This window comes from Chenopodium album, chromosome 25, assembly GCF_948465745.1.
Source record: "Chenopodium album chromosome 25, dcCheAlbu1.1, whole genome shotgun sequence".
Lineage (NCBI taxonomy): Eukaryota > Viridiplantae > Streptophyta > Magnoliopsida > Caryophyllales > Amaranthaceae > Chenopodium > Chenopodium album.
Genome location: NC_137858.1, coordinates 1204197 through 1219060, shown reverse-complemented (window position 1 = coordinate 1219060; position 14864 = coordinate 1204197). Strand labels below are relative to the sequence as shown.

Genomic DNA, 14864 nt, shown 5'->3' with positions numbered 1-14864 from the left:
GATTCATTTAAGAAAAACAAAACTTGTAAAACAATTTTACCAATTAATGGTGTGCATGCATCTACTTCATTTATTGTCAATGTTTTTGTTCCTTACCTTGTAACAAAACCCGAATCAAAATGTTTTTTTACTTCTAAAAATCATTAATAGAAAATAAATTATCTAAGTGTTGTGTTATTATATTTAATCAATCAAACACAAAAAGCTCTCTTCAAAACAGTACAATAGTCAAGGCAGAGTACTCTTACGAGGTAGCCCATTACACATTTAACCGGTTGTGCAATAGAAATTGCCAATAATCTATTCCCCTTTCCCTCTCCAAATTACTCATATTACGTACAAGTAGTTCATTATACATCAAACCGATTATACAATAGAAATTGTCGATAATCCCTTTCCCTTCTCCCTTTCCAATTTTCACCTTCATTAACACACTTTAATTAAAATTTTAACACTCTTCTCTTTCTATCTCTCACTCCTCCTTTCTCATAAGCCGCTTCATCTTCCACCTTTCTCTCTGCAAAATTAGCTTGTAAAAAATACCCACACTCTCCTCAATTAATTCCCAATTACAATTCCCAATTTCACAGAAATCTGGGTTAAATCTGGCTGATTTCTCTCTCTCTCTCTCCTCAATCTCTTGATTGCTGAGAGGTCGAGATTTTAATGGCGGCGAAAAGGGGATTATTGAGTACCAACACACCCAGAAGTAGACCCAATGCATCATCATCATCATCATTATCATGCTTTTCTACTTCCTCCATTGTTCCTTTCTTCCTTCTTCTCCTTATTTTCCCTCTCTTCTTCTTTGTCGGTCGCGGCCTCCAGTTTTCCTCTGGTTAGTTTCACTCCTTTTTCTGGGTTAGATCTGTTTCATTATTTGATAATGAATCTGTTAGTTTGGTTGATTAGGGTTTTAATTTTATTGCTAATATTGCGTGATTTAGTAGTATTGCATTCCCTGCTTTTTTCTTTTTTTGGTTGAAATTTCTAAATTTTGGAGGAATTTTAACCCTAGATTGTGAATTTGTATTGTATAATGTATTAATCTTTAGATTATTTGGATGTTTGTGGAATTTCGTGCATGTATTGTAGTTTCTTGGCGATTTAGAATTGAATGATTACTGATGCAGTCATTAAATTTATCGAACTGTGCTAAAGTTTAGGTATTCTTTTCGAGTTGGGAGTTTTGTTAGGATTGAGGAACTTATTAGACTTTAAACGGTTGAATTTCATTTGTTAAGGTCCCGTGCAATTGTTATATACTTATATGTCATTGTAAGGTGCAGGAAGAAAAGTCAGCTTTGCTTTTGATGGGTGACAAGATCATGCTTCAAGTATTGCGGAAATTAAGGATTTAGGTTGTAGGTGTTTCAGTCTGTTACCATGTTGTCGATTTTGTGAATCTGCAGTATGTTGTTTTCATTAATGTGACCTTAGACCCTTAGTTGTATCCTAGGAGCATAATGAGTGTAAGATTGATGACACATGGAGACTTTAAGGTGAGTGGGTCTGTGGGTGGGTAGAGCATTGTTAGACTTAGTGTTGTTTGTGAAGTGTTCGCTTGAAATTCTTGCCTCTTGGAGTCCTTGTTTATGTGGGGTTGAATTGAGACTTGAGGGCAGCGTTTAGTTTTTGAAAGATTACGGTTACGTGAAGTTACAACTTACTTTACCCATCTTTCCTGCAATCCGCAAATTGGGACATGCAAATTGATACATGGAGCATGGTAAATTGGTGAACTTGTTGATTAGTTTGTTGGAATTGGCCAACAGATACATTCACATACCCGTGCCATTTACTAAAACTCACCACATTTCCATGTAGCACTCATGTGAAACTTCATGAATTGTGGCGTTAATTTTATTTCGCAACATACGCGACTTGGCACCGTATCATTGGAGGTACAAATTTGATAAATTACATGGAGGGTGAAAACTGTTCTTAGATGTTAATGGTTCTGGACTCACTCTTGTTAGTCATGTGGGCTCTCTTGAGTTTAGTTTGCCATCTCCCTATTTGTCTTTAGTGAACCAGAAGATTGATGATGGCCAAGGGGTAAATTTTATAGGCTTAGAGGTTGCATCATTTATTAATAAGATATGCCTGTTTTAGCCAGCTATGCTTGCGCCTTTAGTCATGATTGGTCAACAGTTGTTTGTTGGTTGGATTTTTGGAGCTAAATACTTCTGTTTTTTCTGGGTTTGGGTTTGGGAATTAAAAAAAAAAAACTGCAAGGGGCTATGATGGATCAATATGAAGTCTGTTCTTGTCTTCTTGGACGAGGAGTTGCACTAGATGATTTGGTTCTTTTAGTACCTTTATGTACTTGATGGGGATGTAATCATAATTTAACTAAGAGGAGACATGATTTTGTGCATTTTTGTTTGATAATGTTTGTAGATTAGAGATAGGAAGGTTCATCTTGAGTTGCGTTTAGGCTCAAATCTTTATGTACAAGGCTTTTGGAAGTTGTATTAATAAAGCAGAAGTACAAAGTAAACACGTGAAAGTTATATACTTATTTTTTTTTTTGTATGCCTTTACTTATATTGAAGCAATGTAGGACTTTTTATTGCAGTGTCATATTGATTTTTTGCTTACTTATTATAGTGCTCAAATTTGTATGAATGTTTGTTCCTTTGGCTTATTTTCCACTGGTGCTTTGTGCTGTCTATCAGTGTATGACAATTATTATTATTATTTTTTATCTAATCTATGTTCTTTTCAGCAAATTTGGTCTCTGTTGTTCTTTAACATTTGATTAATCTTGGGTATTGATTTAATTTGAAAGTATTAGGATTAAGTAGTGTTGTTGGTCAAAACTAAATTACAATGCCGGTGGTGAAAGAGGTTGGATTGTTCATTCAATAGACATAATTATATAGAGAATGTTTTAAAATAGAATGTATGTATATGTGTTATAGTAGGAAGTTTATGGAGAAAGGAGCGAGTTTAAAGCTTTGTGGCTGATAATTTACAAATTGTTGACACTGTTTTTCTTTTTTCTTTTTTTCTTAAATTTTATGGCTGGCTAATACTTCCTCTATTTTTATAGTTAACATGTGTTGATTTTTGACACTATTTACACAATCTACTTTGGATTTTTTATTTTTTTTAACTTGTACTTGGGAAGAATTTAGTCCTATAGGATCTTGTTAGATTCTTTTTAATGTATGTATTGTAAAATTTTCATCCTTCAACTAGGAGCATAAAGATGGGAGGAAGTAGATACTTTCTTTTTTTGTTGTTGTTGTACGACCTTCGGTTCATGCATTACATTCAGTTGTTTTTTTCTTTTTCCCTTTTCATTTCTGTGGGTGGGAATGGAGGGGTTATATATATATATATATATATATATATATATATATATATATATATATATATATATATATATATATATATATATATATATATATATATATATATATATATTTATATATATATTTGTGAGGGGGTTATTTTTTATTTTATTTTAAAACTAATTTATTTACTGTTCCTTTCTTTTCTACAGGGTCCAGAAATTCATTGGATGCAGTTAAACAGGTTGGTCATATTTCTGTTTGTTCATTCACTCTTCTAAATGCTGAGTTTTGTACTCTTCTTGATTGCCAACGATTAATTTGTTAGATGAAATTTCACAGGATGCAGATTGGAGAGAGAGACTCATATTGCAACATTTGAAGCCATTCTTCTCAAAAGAGGTAAGACAATCTTGGTTATTTCCTCTTAATTTTGAGGTTGTTAACTTTTGCTTGATTTGTTTATCATATTGTATTGGTTATTTATGTATGTTGCAGGACATCGATGTCATTTCAGCAAATGTGAAGGATTTGGGGCCACTGAGTCTTGATTTCTTTAAAAGAAACGGTTCTGCATCGTGGAAGGTTGTTGGTCACGAGAACTCTGGTGATGCTTCTTTGGAGGTTGGTATATTAGTTCTTTAAACAATCCTTATTGTTGCTGCTGTTGCAACAACTGTAAACTATCCCATAATGGCTCCATTACCTAATCTTTCATATGCTATGTTTTGTAAACATTTGGTAATTATTTAAAGGCAAAGCACATAGGCACACATGCGAAACAAGATAAATTGAAGAGCAAACCAGATTCTTCATCAGGTACTTTCCATGTCTGTGTTTTACCTGTATTACATAGTTAGTTTGTTATTGGCTTAGGGTTTATGATGCCATAAAGTTAGCATGTACATGATGACTTATTTATTGCTCTTTTATGTTAATCAGATAATCACCCTGATGTAGTGGACTCACCAGCTGTACTGATGCGAAGGGTAACTGTTTAGTTTAAGGCGTATGCTGAATAAATTGTATGGCAATTAAGTTTTTTGTTCCTTAGTTAAATTTGTGAATGTTTGGCCTGATTGCAGCGGTTAAGAGAGAAAAGACGTGAGAAACGTGCTGCTGATCTGGTGAAGCAGGATGATGAAACTATTTTGAAACTTGAAAATGCTGCAATTCAGCGCTCTAAATCAGTTGACTCCGCAGTTTTGGGGAAATATAATATCTGGAGGAGAGACAATGACAATGAAAATGCTGATTCTACTGTGCGCTTAATGCGAGATCAAATTATTATGGCCAGAGTGTATATTGGCATTGCTAAGATGAAGAATAAGATGGAATTGTCTCGTGAACTTCAGAATAGGCTTAAAGAGAGCCAGCGTGCTCTGGGAGAGGCAACTAATGATGCTGACCTTTCTCGCAGGTAAAATAATGTTAAATTTTATTTTTATTTGTATTTTTAAAGTTTAAATCTCAATATACTACAGTTCCTACCTCTTTCATTTTGTGGGTTTATTTTGATGAATGTCTTTAATTCCAGTGCTCCTGAGAAAATTAAAGCTATGGGACAAGTTCTTTCAAAAGCTAAAGATCAACTGTATGATTGCAAGCTGGTGACAGGAAAGCTGAGAGCCATGCTACAATCTGCCGAGGAACAAGTTAGAAGCTTGAAAAAACAGAGCACTTTTCTGAGCCAGTTGGCTGCCAAGACCGTTCCAAATGGAATTCATTGTCTTGCTATGCGCTTAACTATTGATTACTATCTTCTTCCTATAGAGAAGAGAAAGTTCCCTCATAGTGAAAATTTGGAAAATCCTAAGCTTTATCACTATGCACTTTTTTCTGACAATGTCCTTGCTGCCTCTGTGGTCGTGAACTCCACTATCATGAATGCTAAGGTAAACTCGCTGCCTTCTTTAGATATCTTTAGATTTGTTTTTATTTTAGTCGTGGGAGGTGCTACACTATTCTCACCTTACCATGGTTAAAGTGTGGGGCTTACAACATACAAGCCACTTGTTGCAATGCTCCCTACTTTTGCTGTCTTAATGAATGAGTATTGGCTGCATTGATTTTTAATAATACAATTATTGGTTGTTTAACCCTCGTTATGGTCTCTTTTGGAATGGATTACAGGAGCCAGAGAAACATGTTTTTCATCTTGTTACTGATAAGCTCAATTTTGGTGCAATGAATATGTGGTTCCTTTTGAACCATCCTGGAAAAGCCACTATCCACGTTGAAAATGTTGATGAATTTAAATGGCTGAACTCATCATACTGTCCAGTATTGCGTCAGCTTGAGTCTGCTGCCATGAAGGAGTATTATTTCAAGGCAGATCATCCAACTACAATTTCATCTGGGGCATCCAATTTGAAGTATAGAAACCCAAAGTATCTATCAATGCTTAACCATCTAAGGTTCTATCTTCCCCAGATCTATCCAAAACTAGATAAGATTCTGTTTCTAGATGATGACATTGTTGTTCAAAAGGATTTGAGTCCGTTGTGGTCAGTGGACCTTCATGGGAAAGTTAATGGTGCTGTGGAAACTTGTGGAGAGAGCTTTCACCGATTTGATAAATATTTGAACTTTTCCAGTCCACATATATCCAGAAACTTTGACCCTAGTGCATGTGGATGGGCATATGGCATGAATCTTTTTGATCTCAAGGAGTGGAAAAAGAAGGATATCACTGGCATATATCACAAGTGGCAGAATATGGTAAAGTCTTTTCCTTTTCTTCTACCTCTTTAACTGTTAGGCTCTTCAGTGAAGCATGGTTACATGTGTATCTGGATAAGTATGTCGATACACATTAAAGATAAGAGATCGCTTCATGAAATATGAATTAGTTGATCTCAAAGTATGATACTCTTTTGAAGTCATATATGCCTAAGGCCTTAAGTAGCATTAGTGGCAGTATCATTGATTTTCTTTACTTTTATCTGCCACATGCTGTCTAGTTCCAGTTCTTCAGTTTCATGTTATTGCTATGTTTTGAAACGTAACATCATTTAGAGCATTTACTTGACTGGATAACCCTTGTATTTTGAATTATTTCTTTTTTGATTTCTTTGGCATGGTTGCCGCAATCTGTGTGGCTCCAAGTCTGAAATTAACTGGAATCTAATCTTAACACACGATGACTTGTACAGAATGAAGGTAGAACACTCTGGAAGTTGGGTACATTGCCTCCTGGACTTATTACATTTTATGGGCTGACACATCCACTTGAGAAGTCTTGGCATGTGCTTGGATTGGGGTACAATCCTAGTATTGACAGGTCTGAGATTGAAAAAGCAGCAGTTGTGCATTACAATGGTAACATGAAGCCATGGTTGGAGATTGCGATGACAAAGTATCGATCATACTGGACAAAGTACATCAAGTATGATCACCCATATCTGCGAAGATGCAACTTGAGTGAATGAAATCACATTAAGATGGAATAGCAATAGTAAGTGAATATGCTTGTTCTGTGCTCTCCTTCACCTTGAATGGAGTTATTTTTGTGTGAAATCACAGTGAGATGGAATAGCGATAGTAATTTGAAGGGCTTGGTGTGAGGCTGAGGTTACTGGCACAAGAAGGGGCATGCTTCAGTTTTAATGAGCTGCATATCCTTCTCTGTTTCCCACATTGTTTATTCTTTTATCTAATTCAGTCTAATCTGTACCCCATTGTTCTTTATTCTCCTGGAAAAAAATTGAGAGGTCTATTGTATCATTAACCTGGTAAGCAAACTTTTATGTAATGATTTTAGTTGGTCTAAATTTAGGACCAGAACAGGGTTATGCTGTATTCTTTGAACATTGCACAACAGATTTGTAGATCTTATAATCTGTAACACTTATAATTTTTTCGTTTATTTCGTAATTTATTGAGAAGTTGCCTTCAATTGTCTGCTTTGCAATCTACTTTACCAGGCATTAGATTTACCATGGGCTTGTATGATTTGAATGTCAAGGAAATGCTTCCTCACTTCTTGAGTTTTTGTTATGTACTGATTTGTGGCTATTTTAACAACATAACACAGGGGCAGAGTATTGATTTTGTTTTTAGTATCCACTATAACATGTCATGAACCTGACACTATTAATGTGGATTTAATTTATTTATTTGGTATAGATAAAGTTGTAAGGACAAATGATGTGGTGCGATTTCTTAGGTCTTAATACCACCCCTCAAGATTTTAACTAAGTTAGTTGATTATCCACACTATATATGTATAGGTCAATCAATTTCTATGACTTGATCCATCCACACTCCTAACCCGTTTTGGCCATTCATTTACAATAAAATGGTTAGATTTGTCTTGACGCACTAAGATCTTTGGATATGCTAAGAAACCCTCCATTTCACTTGGACCTGTGGTAGGCTTGAGTTGATTAAGAAAGAAGACATACATAATCAGTTAATTTGTCAGTAAAAGTAAAGTGAATCGAACCAACTATCCAAATGGTCTTTCGGGGTCTTGTAGGTTCCATGGGATGCTCCTCCTCCTAATTTTTTTTTTTTTTCGGGATAAAAAAAGTAAGAAATTTTCCAAATTTGAAGGCATAATAGTTAGTTTAGAACGACCATAGGAGACATAGCAAGAGGTCTATAAACTCGTAATAATGTGTTTGATTCAAGTATATGCCTATTTCACAATTTCGTTGTAATGGTAGTCAAAAGGTACAATACTTCCGTCGTCAATTTGATATCTCGGGGCCCTATTGAGAAGTCGGGAATCCTTCATTGAGTTCTTAAACGAAAATTCACCCAATATATACTATTGCTGATGCAAGCATTGGTTGTTTATAATGTATTTGTACACATAGATTAATTTATACATTGATAGAGGGATTGGATCACATATTTTATGTGTATATCACTTTCTTTTCTTTTTTTTTTTTTTTTTTTTTTTTTTGGTTTAGAGAATGACTAGCACGAGTAATGAGAATCGATCTTAGAATTAGAATCGAAAAGAAAAACTCTTACCACATGAGTTATAGTGAGGTGCACATCATATTATGATCTTGTTAATCGATCAATAGGCGGTGACTTATATGGATACGAATCAATCCACTTGGCAACTAAAGATGAGATGACTTTAACTACTATTGGTAACAATTCTAAAAAGGCTTTGATGTGATTTTCTTCACAGGATTTATTTGGGACACCCAAGAACTCCACTTATATTATGCTCAGATTCTTAAAGAAGAAAGTTTTGAGTGGGAACCAGGTTTTTTGCAAGAACTAAATTCCAAAATATTTCCAGTCTCTTCATACACGTGGCATATCAGGATAGGTGTACTTGTAACAATGCTGCGTGACCCTGCTTGAAAAATGGGAACCACGGTTGCTGACTTGCTGTTGATTTTCATGGCTTACAACAACCATTTTCCCGTACTATATTTATCCCTTAATGACATCATCCTTGCTAGTTGCTAGTGCATATACTTATTCATTTCAATGTTGGCAATCTTTTAGTTATCATGATCAAGTTTGTGTTTGGCTTAGCTTAACTCCTAATACATATAACCAACATGCATGAGCCTTAAACTTTTCAATTTTTGAAAGTCTTTAATCAGCTTATATGACATCACTATATTTCATGAATTATAAAATAGAGTTAAAACTCATTCTTGGTACTTTATAAACATCTTTATCCATGTCTTATAGTTTCAAACCTCCTTATATAACCCCAAGAGTCATCCAACACATTCAGTTCAGTTTTTTTGAAAAAATATCCAAAATTGATCCGAAATAGTGTATATAGCCTTCACTTTTGGACAATTTTCCACTTATTTTGACCAGGAAATAAAAATTGTCGAGATACTTAACATGGTCCCTAATACCCTCCAAGAGTCAATTTAGGTGGGTGAAACCATCCAATTCGCCTTAAAACAATCAATTTACCTGTCTGCAACTTGCACCGATTTCGTGAACTCAAGCCTTCCACGGACAGTTATGACAACGTATAATGGTCATATATGGTTCCAAATGGCATTATATGACCCTAAGATGTATCCCTTAGGGTCTCAACACTTTTCGCCACCGGGTCCCGTAACATCAAAAATTCCTCAAAAAGCGTGGATAATAGCCTTTAATTTTGGAATTATTTGACCTTTTTTTTGTCCGGAAATAAAAATTGCCCAGATGTTTACCATGGTCCCTAATACCCTCCGGGAGTCTATTTGGGTGGGTGGAACCATCCAATTTTCCTTCAAACGGTCAATTTACCCGTCTGCAACTTGCACCGATTTCGTGAACTCAAGCCTTCCACGGACAATTATGACAACGTATAATGGTCATATCCGGTTCCAAACATCATTATATGACCCTAAGATGTATCCTCTAGGGTCTCAACACTTTTCGTCACCGGACCACGTCACCTCAAAAATTCCTAAAAAAACATGGATCTTCAATTTTGGAATTTTTTTAACCATTTGTCGCCCACAAAAAAAAATTGTCCAGATGTTTACCATGGTCCCTAATATCCTCCGGGAGTCCATTTGGGTGGGTGGATCCATCCAATTTGCCTTAAAATGGTCATTTTTACCCGTGTGCAACTTGCACTAATTACGTGATGTCAAGCCTTCCACGGATAGTTATGACAACGTATAATTGTCATATAAGGTTCCAAATGGCATTGTATGACCCTAAGATGTATCCCCTAGGGTCTCAACACTTTTCGTCACCGGGCTCGTAACCTCAAAAAGCGTGAATAATAACCTTCAGTTTTGGAATTTTTTGACCTTTTTTTGTCTGGAAATAAAAATTGCCCAGATGTTTACCATGGTCCCTAATACCCTCCGGAAGTCCATATGGGTGGTGGAAGCATCCAATTTGCCTTAAAACGGTCAATTTACCTCTCTGCAACTTGCACCGATTTCGTGAACTTAAGTCTTCCACTGACAGTTATGACAACGTACAATGGTCATATATGGTTCCAAACGGCATTATATGACCCTAAGATGTATCCTCTAGGGTCTCAACACTTTTCGCCTCCAGGCCCCGTAACCTCAAAAATTCCTCAAAAAGCGTGGATAACAGCCTTCAAATTTGGAATTTTTCGACCTTTTATCCGTAAATAAAAATTGCCTAGATGTTTACCATGGTCCCTAATACTCTCCGGGAGTCTAATTGGGTGGGTGGAACCATCTAATTTGCCTTAAAACGATCAATTTCCCCATATGCAACTTGCACCGATTTCGTGAACTCAAGCCTTCCACGGACATTTATGACAACGTAGAATGGTCATATATGGTTCCAAACGGCATTATATGACCCTAAGATGTATCCCCTAGGGTCTCAAAACTTTTCGCCTCCGGGCCCCGTAACCTCAAAAATTCCTCAAAAAGCGTGGATAATAGCCTTCAATTTTGGAATTTTTTTTACCTTTTTTTGTCCGGAAATAAAAATTGCCCAGATGTTTACCATGGTCCCTAATATCCTCCGGGAGTCCATTTGGGTGGGTGGAATCATCTAATTTGCCTTAAAACGATCAATTTACCCGTTTGCAACTTGCACCGATTTCGTGAACTCAAGCCTTCCACGGACATTTATGACAACGTATAATGGTCATATATGGTTCCAAACGGCATTATATGACCCTAAGATGTATCCCCTAGGGTCTCAACACTTTTCGCCGCAGGGCCCCATAACCTCAACAATTCCTTAAAAAGCGTGGATAATAGCCTTCAATTTTGGAATTTTTTGACCTTTTTTTGTCCGGAAATAAAAATTGCCCAGATGTTTACCATGGTCCCTAATATCCTCCGGGAGTGCATTTGGGTGGGTGGAACCATCTAATTTGCCTTAAAACGATCAATTTACCCGTCTGCAACATGCACCGATTTCGTGAACTCAAGCCTTCCACGGACAGTTATGACAACGTACAATGGTCATATATGGTTCCAAACGACATTATATGACCCTAAGATGTATCCCCTAGGGTCTCAACACTTTCGCCTCCGGGCCCCGTAACCTCAAAAATTCCTCAAAAAAGTGGATAATAGCCTTTAATTTTGGAATTTTTTTGAACTTTTTTCGCTTGGAAATAAAAATTGTCTAGATGTTTACCATGGTCCCTAATACCCTCCGGAATTCCATTTGGGTTGGTGGAACTATCCAATTTGCCTTAAAATGGTCAATTTACCTATCTGCAACTTGCACCTATTTCGTGAACTCAAGCCTTCTACGGACAGTTATGACAACGTATAAGGGTCATATATGGTTCCAAACGGCATTATATGACCCTAAGATGTATCCCCTAGGGTCTCAACACTTTTCGCCACCGGGCCTCGTAACGTCAAAAATTCCTCATAAAGCATGGATAATAGCCTTTAATTTTGGAATTTTTTGACCTTTTTTCACGCGGAAATAAAAATTGCCCAAATGTTTACCATGGTCCCTAATACCCTCCGGGAGTCTAATTGGGTGGGTGGAACCATCTGATTTGCCTTAAAACAGTCAGTTTACCCGTTTTCTTACACGCCTCTTGTATTGGATATAAGCTTTCACGGGGCTTGTATGTACCCAAATAATGGTCATATATGGGGTCAAAAGAATATTATTTGACCCCGAGAGTCATCCCGTAATGTTTCGTGAAGTTCCGACACCGGCTCCTTAGACCTCCTAAATTGCTCCGATTTTGTGTATATTTTATCCTTCATATTTGGCTTCTGTATATCATTTTTCACCCGGCGAGATTGTGCATTCAAGTACTTTCATGGGTTTCCAAATAGCCTTGGGAGTCGTAAATAGTGTCCGGAACCATCTAATTCAATTCATCCTTAATCATTATGCCTTAAGTGCCCTGGGAGATGTCATAAATTGAGCAAATTAAACGAGGATGAAATTAATTTGCATGTATGTTAGTCATGCATCACTATATTAATTAGTGGGTAGTGACTTGTTACAAGATAGTAATTGGTGCTTACTCTAAGTAACAACCTCACGTACGACTATATATCCTTTGATTTTGTTTGCCAACCAACATATTCAAACAAACACCAAAGATAGAATAGACTTGTCATGGCATGCAAGATATGACTCTTTCCTATCATCCTTGTCGTGCTAAACCATGACTTGTAGGAAGACCATACGTATAGTATTTTTTTTGGAGAATAAGTTATATTTTTTTTAATTAATTCTTTAAATTATGTAATTGATAGTTCTTATACTACGTATTATTTGAAAGAACAAAAATTTGCGTCTTATTATTCCTTAAACAAAGGTTGTTAAGGTTAGAAATTTTAATTCAATACTACAAAAAGCCCAAAGAAATCCCACATAAAAACCTGTTAATTAAATAAAAGACCATAACATAAGGTTTTGATAGATTTTTTTTTTTCCAATAACCTCCTTTTCTTTTCGGGGCAATAAACATTTGAAAGGACAACTTTTAATTACTTAGGATCACTAGGTGGTTCTTCATCTTGATTCAATTCCCCCACATAAATATTTGATTCTGATTTTTCTCATATTAGACATTAATGTAGACCACACGAATGTTCAAGCAATATATTAAACCTATAACCTATACTTCTATATACGATCAACCAATAGTAAAAAATAAAAAAATAAAAATGATGAGAGAAAAAGGCATCCGAGGTAAAGGAATCCTTGTATGCATGAGGCCCTCCCTAGTCCCTCCAATGGCCTCCATTCTCTTTGAACATGCAACAACATCAACCCTACATTGTGCATTTATGCTTTCTTCGTTCTTCAATTCTAAATCGCGACATTGATGTAATTCACATCTTTGAAAGAAAGGAGAAAAATAGTGGGAAAAAATATATTCATGTGATGAGGAGGGAAATATAATTATTTGACCTAAAAATAGTGATGTTACAATTATTTTGCGATTATTCAAAAGAAAATACGCTGCAATAAAAAAAGAACAAACTTGTGTAAATTTGAAGAATTATTAGTGTTCGTATAATAATTTAACTATTCAATTGTGTGATTGTATGTATACACTAATTTGGGACAATGTTTGCTTTTGTTATTTATGTTATTTTTTTGACTTTTTCCTTCCAAACACAAGTCACTTCCCACTTATCCCACAATGAACTAACTACACCACAAAGTAATAGTTGTACATATTTTTGCCAAATCCTAAGCTAATATCATATCTTATGTCTTCTTTCATTTCTACATCTTAAAAATGGTACCACGTTATCTACCATGCCAACGTCTTCTTACCATTATTTGGACCATCAAGTGCATAGCCCCAAAATAAAAATAAAGGGAGACAACAACTATTCATTAAGCCTATAATACTTGATTCCTAATAGACTTGCAAAGCAGTTAGTCCTATAATACTTGATTCATAATAGACTTGTAAAGCACTCAGTCTCAAACAAAACTATTCTCTTTTTTGCTATACAAAGATCCTCGATCCTTCTTACTCTTTTTGTTGATTACACGTACTTTCTACTTCAGTTTTGTTCATTTCACTTCCTCAATTAATATAATGGTGGATTTGAACGCACTATCTATTACATCAAATTCAATATTAATGAAACCAACTCAGACAATTAACTATTCTTTATTTGACAAACACAATGGTTTAATACAAATAAAACAAATTTTTTGGGGCATAGGGCGGGCCATGACCCGGGCAAGCCCTCCCCTAAATTCACCTTGCACTTTTTTTTTTTTTTTTTTTTTTTTTTTTTTTTTTTGTTTTTATTTTGACAAAAATTAAACTTATTCTACTTACAAACCACACTCGATCTTCTAAATTTATGTTACACTATCCCTACTTAGAGTAATTTTTCCCAAACTTTCTTACTTAAATTTCATTTACAACACTATGATCTCTCCTACTCTTGCTCTTACTATACACTTGCCCCACTAGCTATGCTCTCTTGATCTCCCCCCCCCCCCCTCCTTTTCTGATTAATGCTACGTTAAATATTCCACGTGAAAGGAGCTGATGAGAAGTGTATGAAATTTGAACAAGTTACGACCTTTTCATCACACTAAACTAGCTCTTAATACTATGTTAGAAAATCTACTCAGCCAAGCAGTTTAAACACTAGTGATTGAAACATGATTGATTTTTTTTACTCTATCATTACAATATATAGTCCCTAAGTAAAAACCTCATTGCAAAAAATAAACACTCCTTACTTTCCCATGTAAAAGCTATATTTCACTAAATTATTTACGTTCAAAAAATAAAACCCCACCATCCCTTTTTTTTCCTTCTTATTATTCACCTTTAATCAATTAAACTCACGATCTTATAAGATTCACTTTAAAATCACATTTTTTTCCACTTTAAACTCACAATTCTATAAGTAAGCCATCAATTATACAAAGTATTTTTATTCACTTTTGTTTTTTACTTATGCACCTTTAATCAATTATACGTATTTCTAAAATAAAAACTTGTGCATGCTAAAGGCAAATGAAACTTTTATTTGATGACGGAGAAAGTAAAAGCAAATAAGTAGAGAAAAAAACAAACAAATTAAATTAGTATGAAAGAGTAATATAGAAGTTGACATGACACTTTGAACAAGTGTTATTTCTCTTCTCATTTAAACCCCTCTCCTCCAC

General features: G+C 35.3%; 1 protein-coding gene across 1 annotated transcript; it reads left to right on the top strand.

Moving 5' to 3' along the window:
* Window positions 1-392: 392 nt before the first annotated feature.
* Window positions 393-7215, top strand: LOC145614421 (polygalacturonate 4-alpha-galacturonosyltransferase-like). Its single transcript, XM_081669476.1, has 10 exons — window positions 393-838; window positions 3515-3546; window positions 3645-3704; window positions 3801-3926; window positions 4058-4121; window positions 4245-4291; window positions 4388-4722; window positions 4840-5197; window positions 5436-6023; window positions 6458-7215. The coding sequence occupies exons 1-10, from the start codon at window positions 667-669 to the stop codon at window positions 6731-6733; spliced, it is 2058 nt and encodes a 685-aa protein (XP_081525602.1). The 5' UTR covers window positions 393-666; the 3' UTR covers window positions 6734-7215.
* Window positions 7216-14864: the final 7649 nt, after the last annotated feature.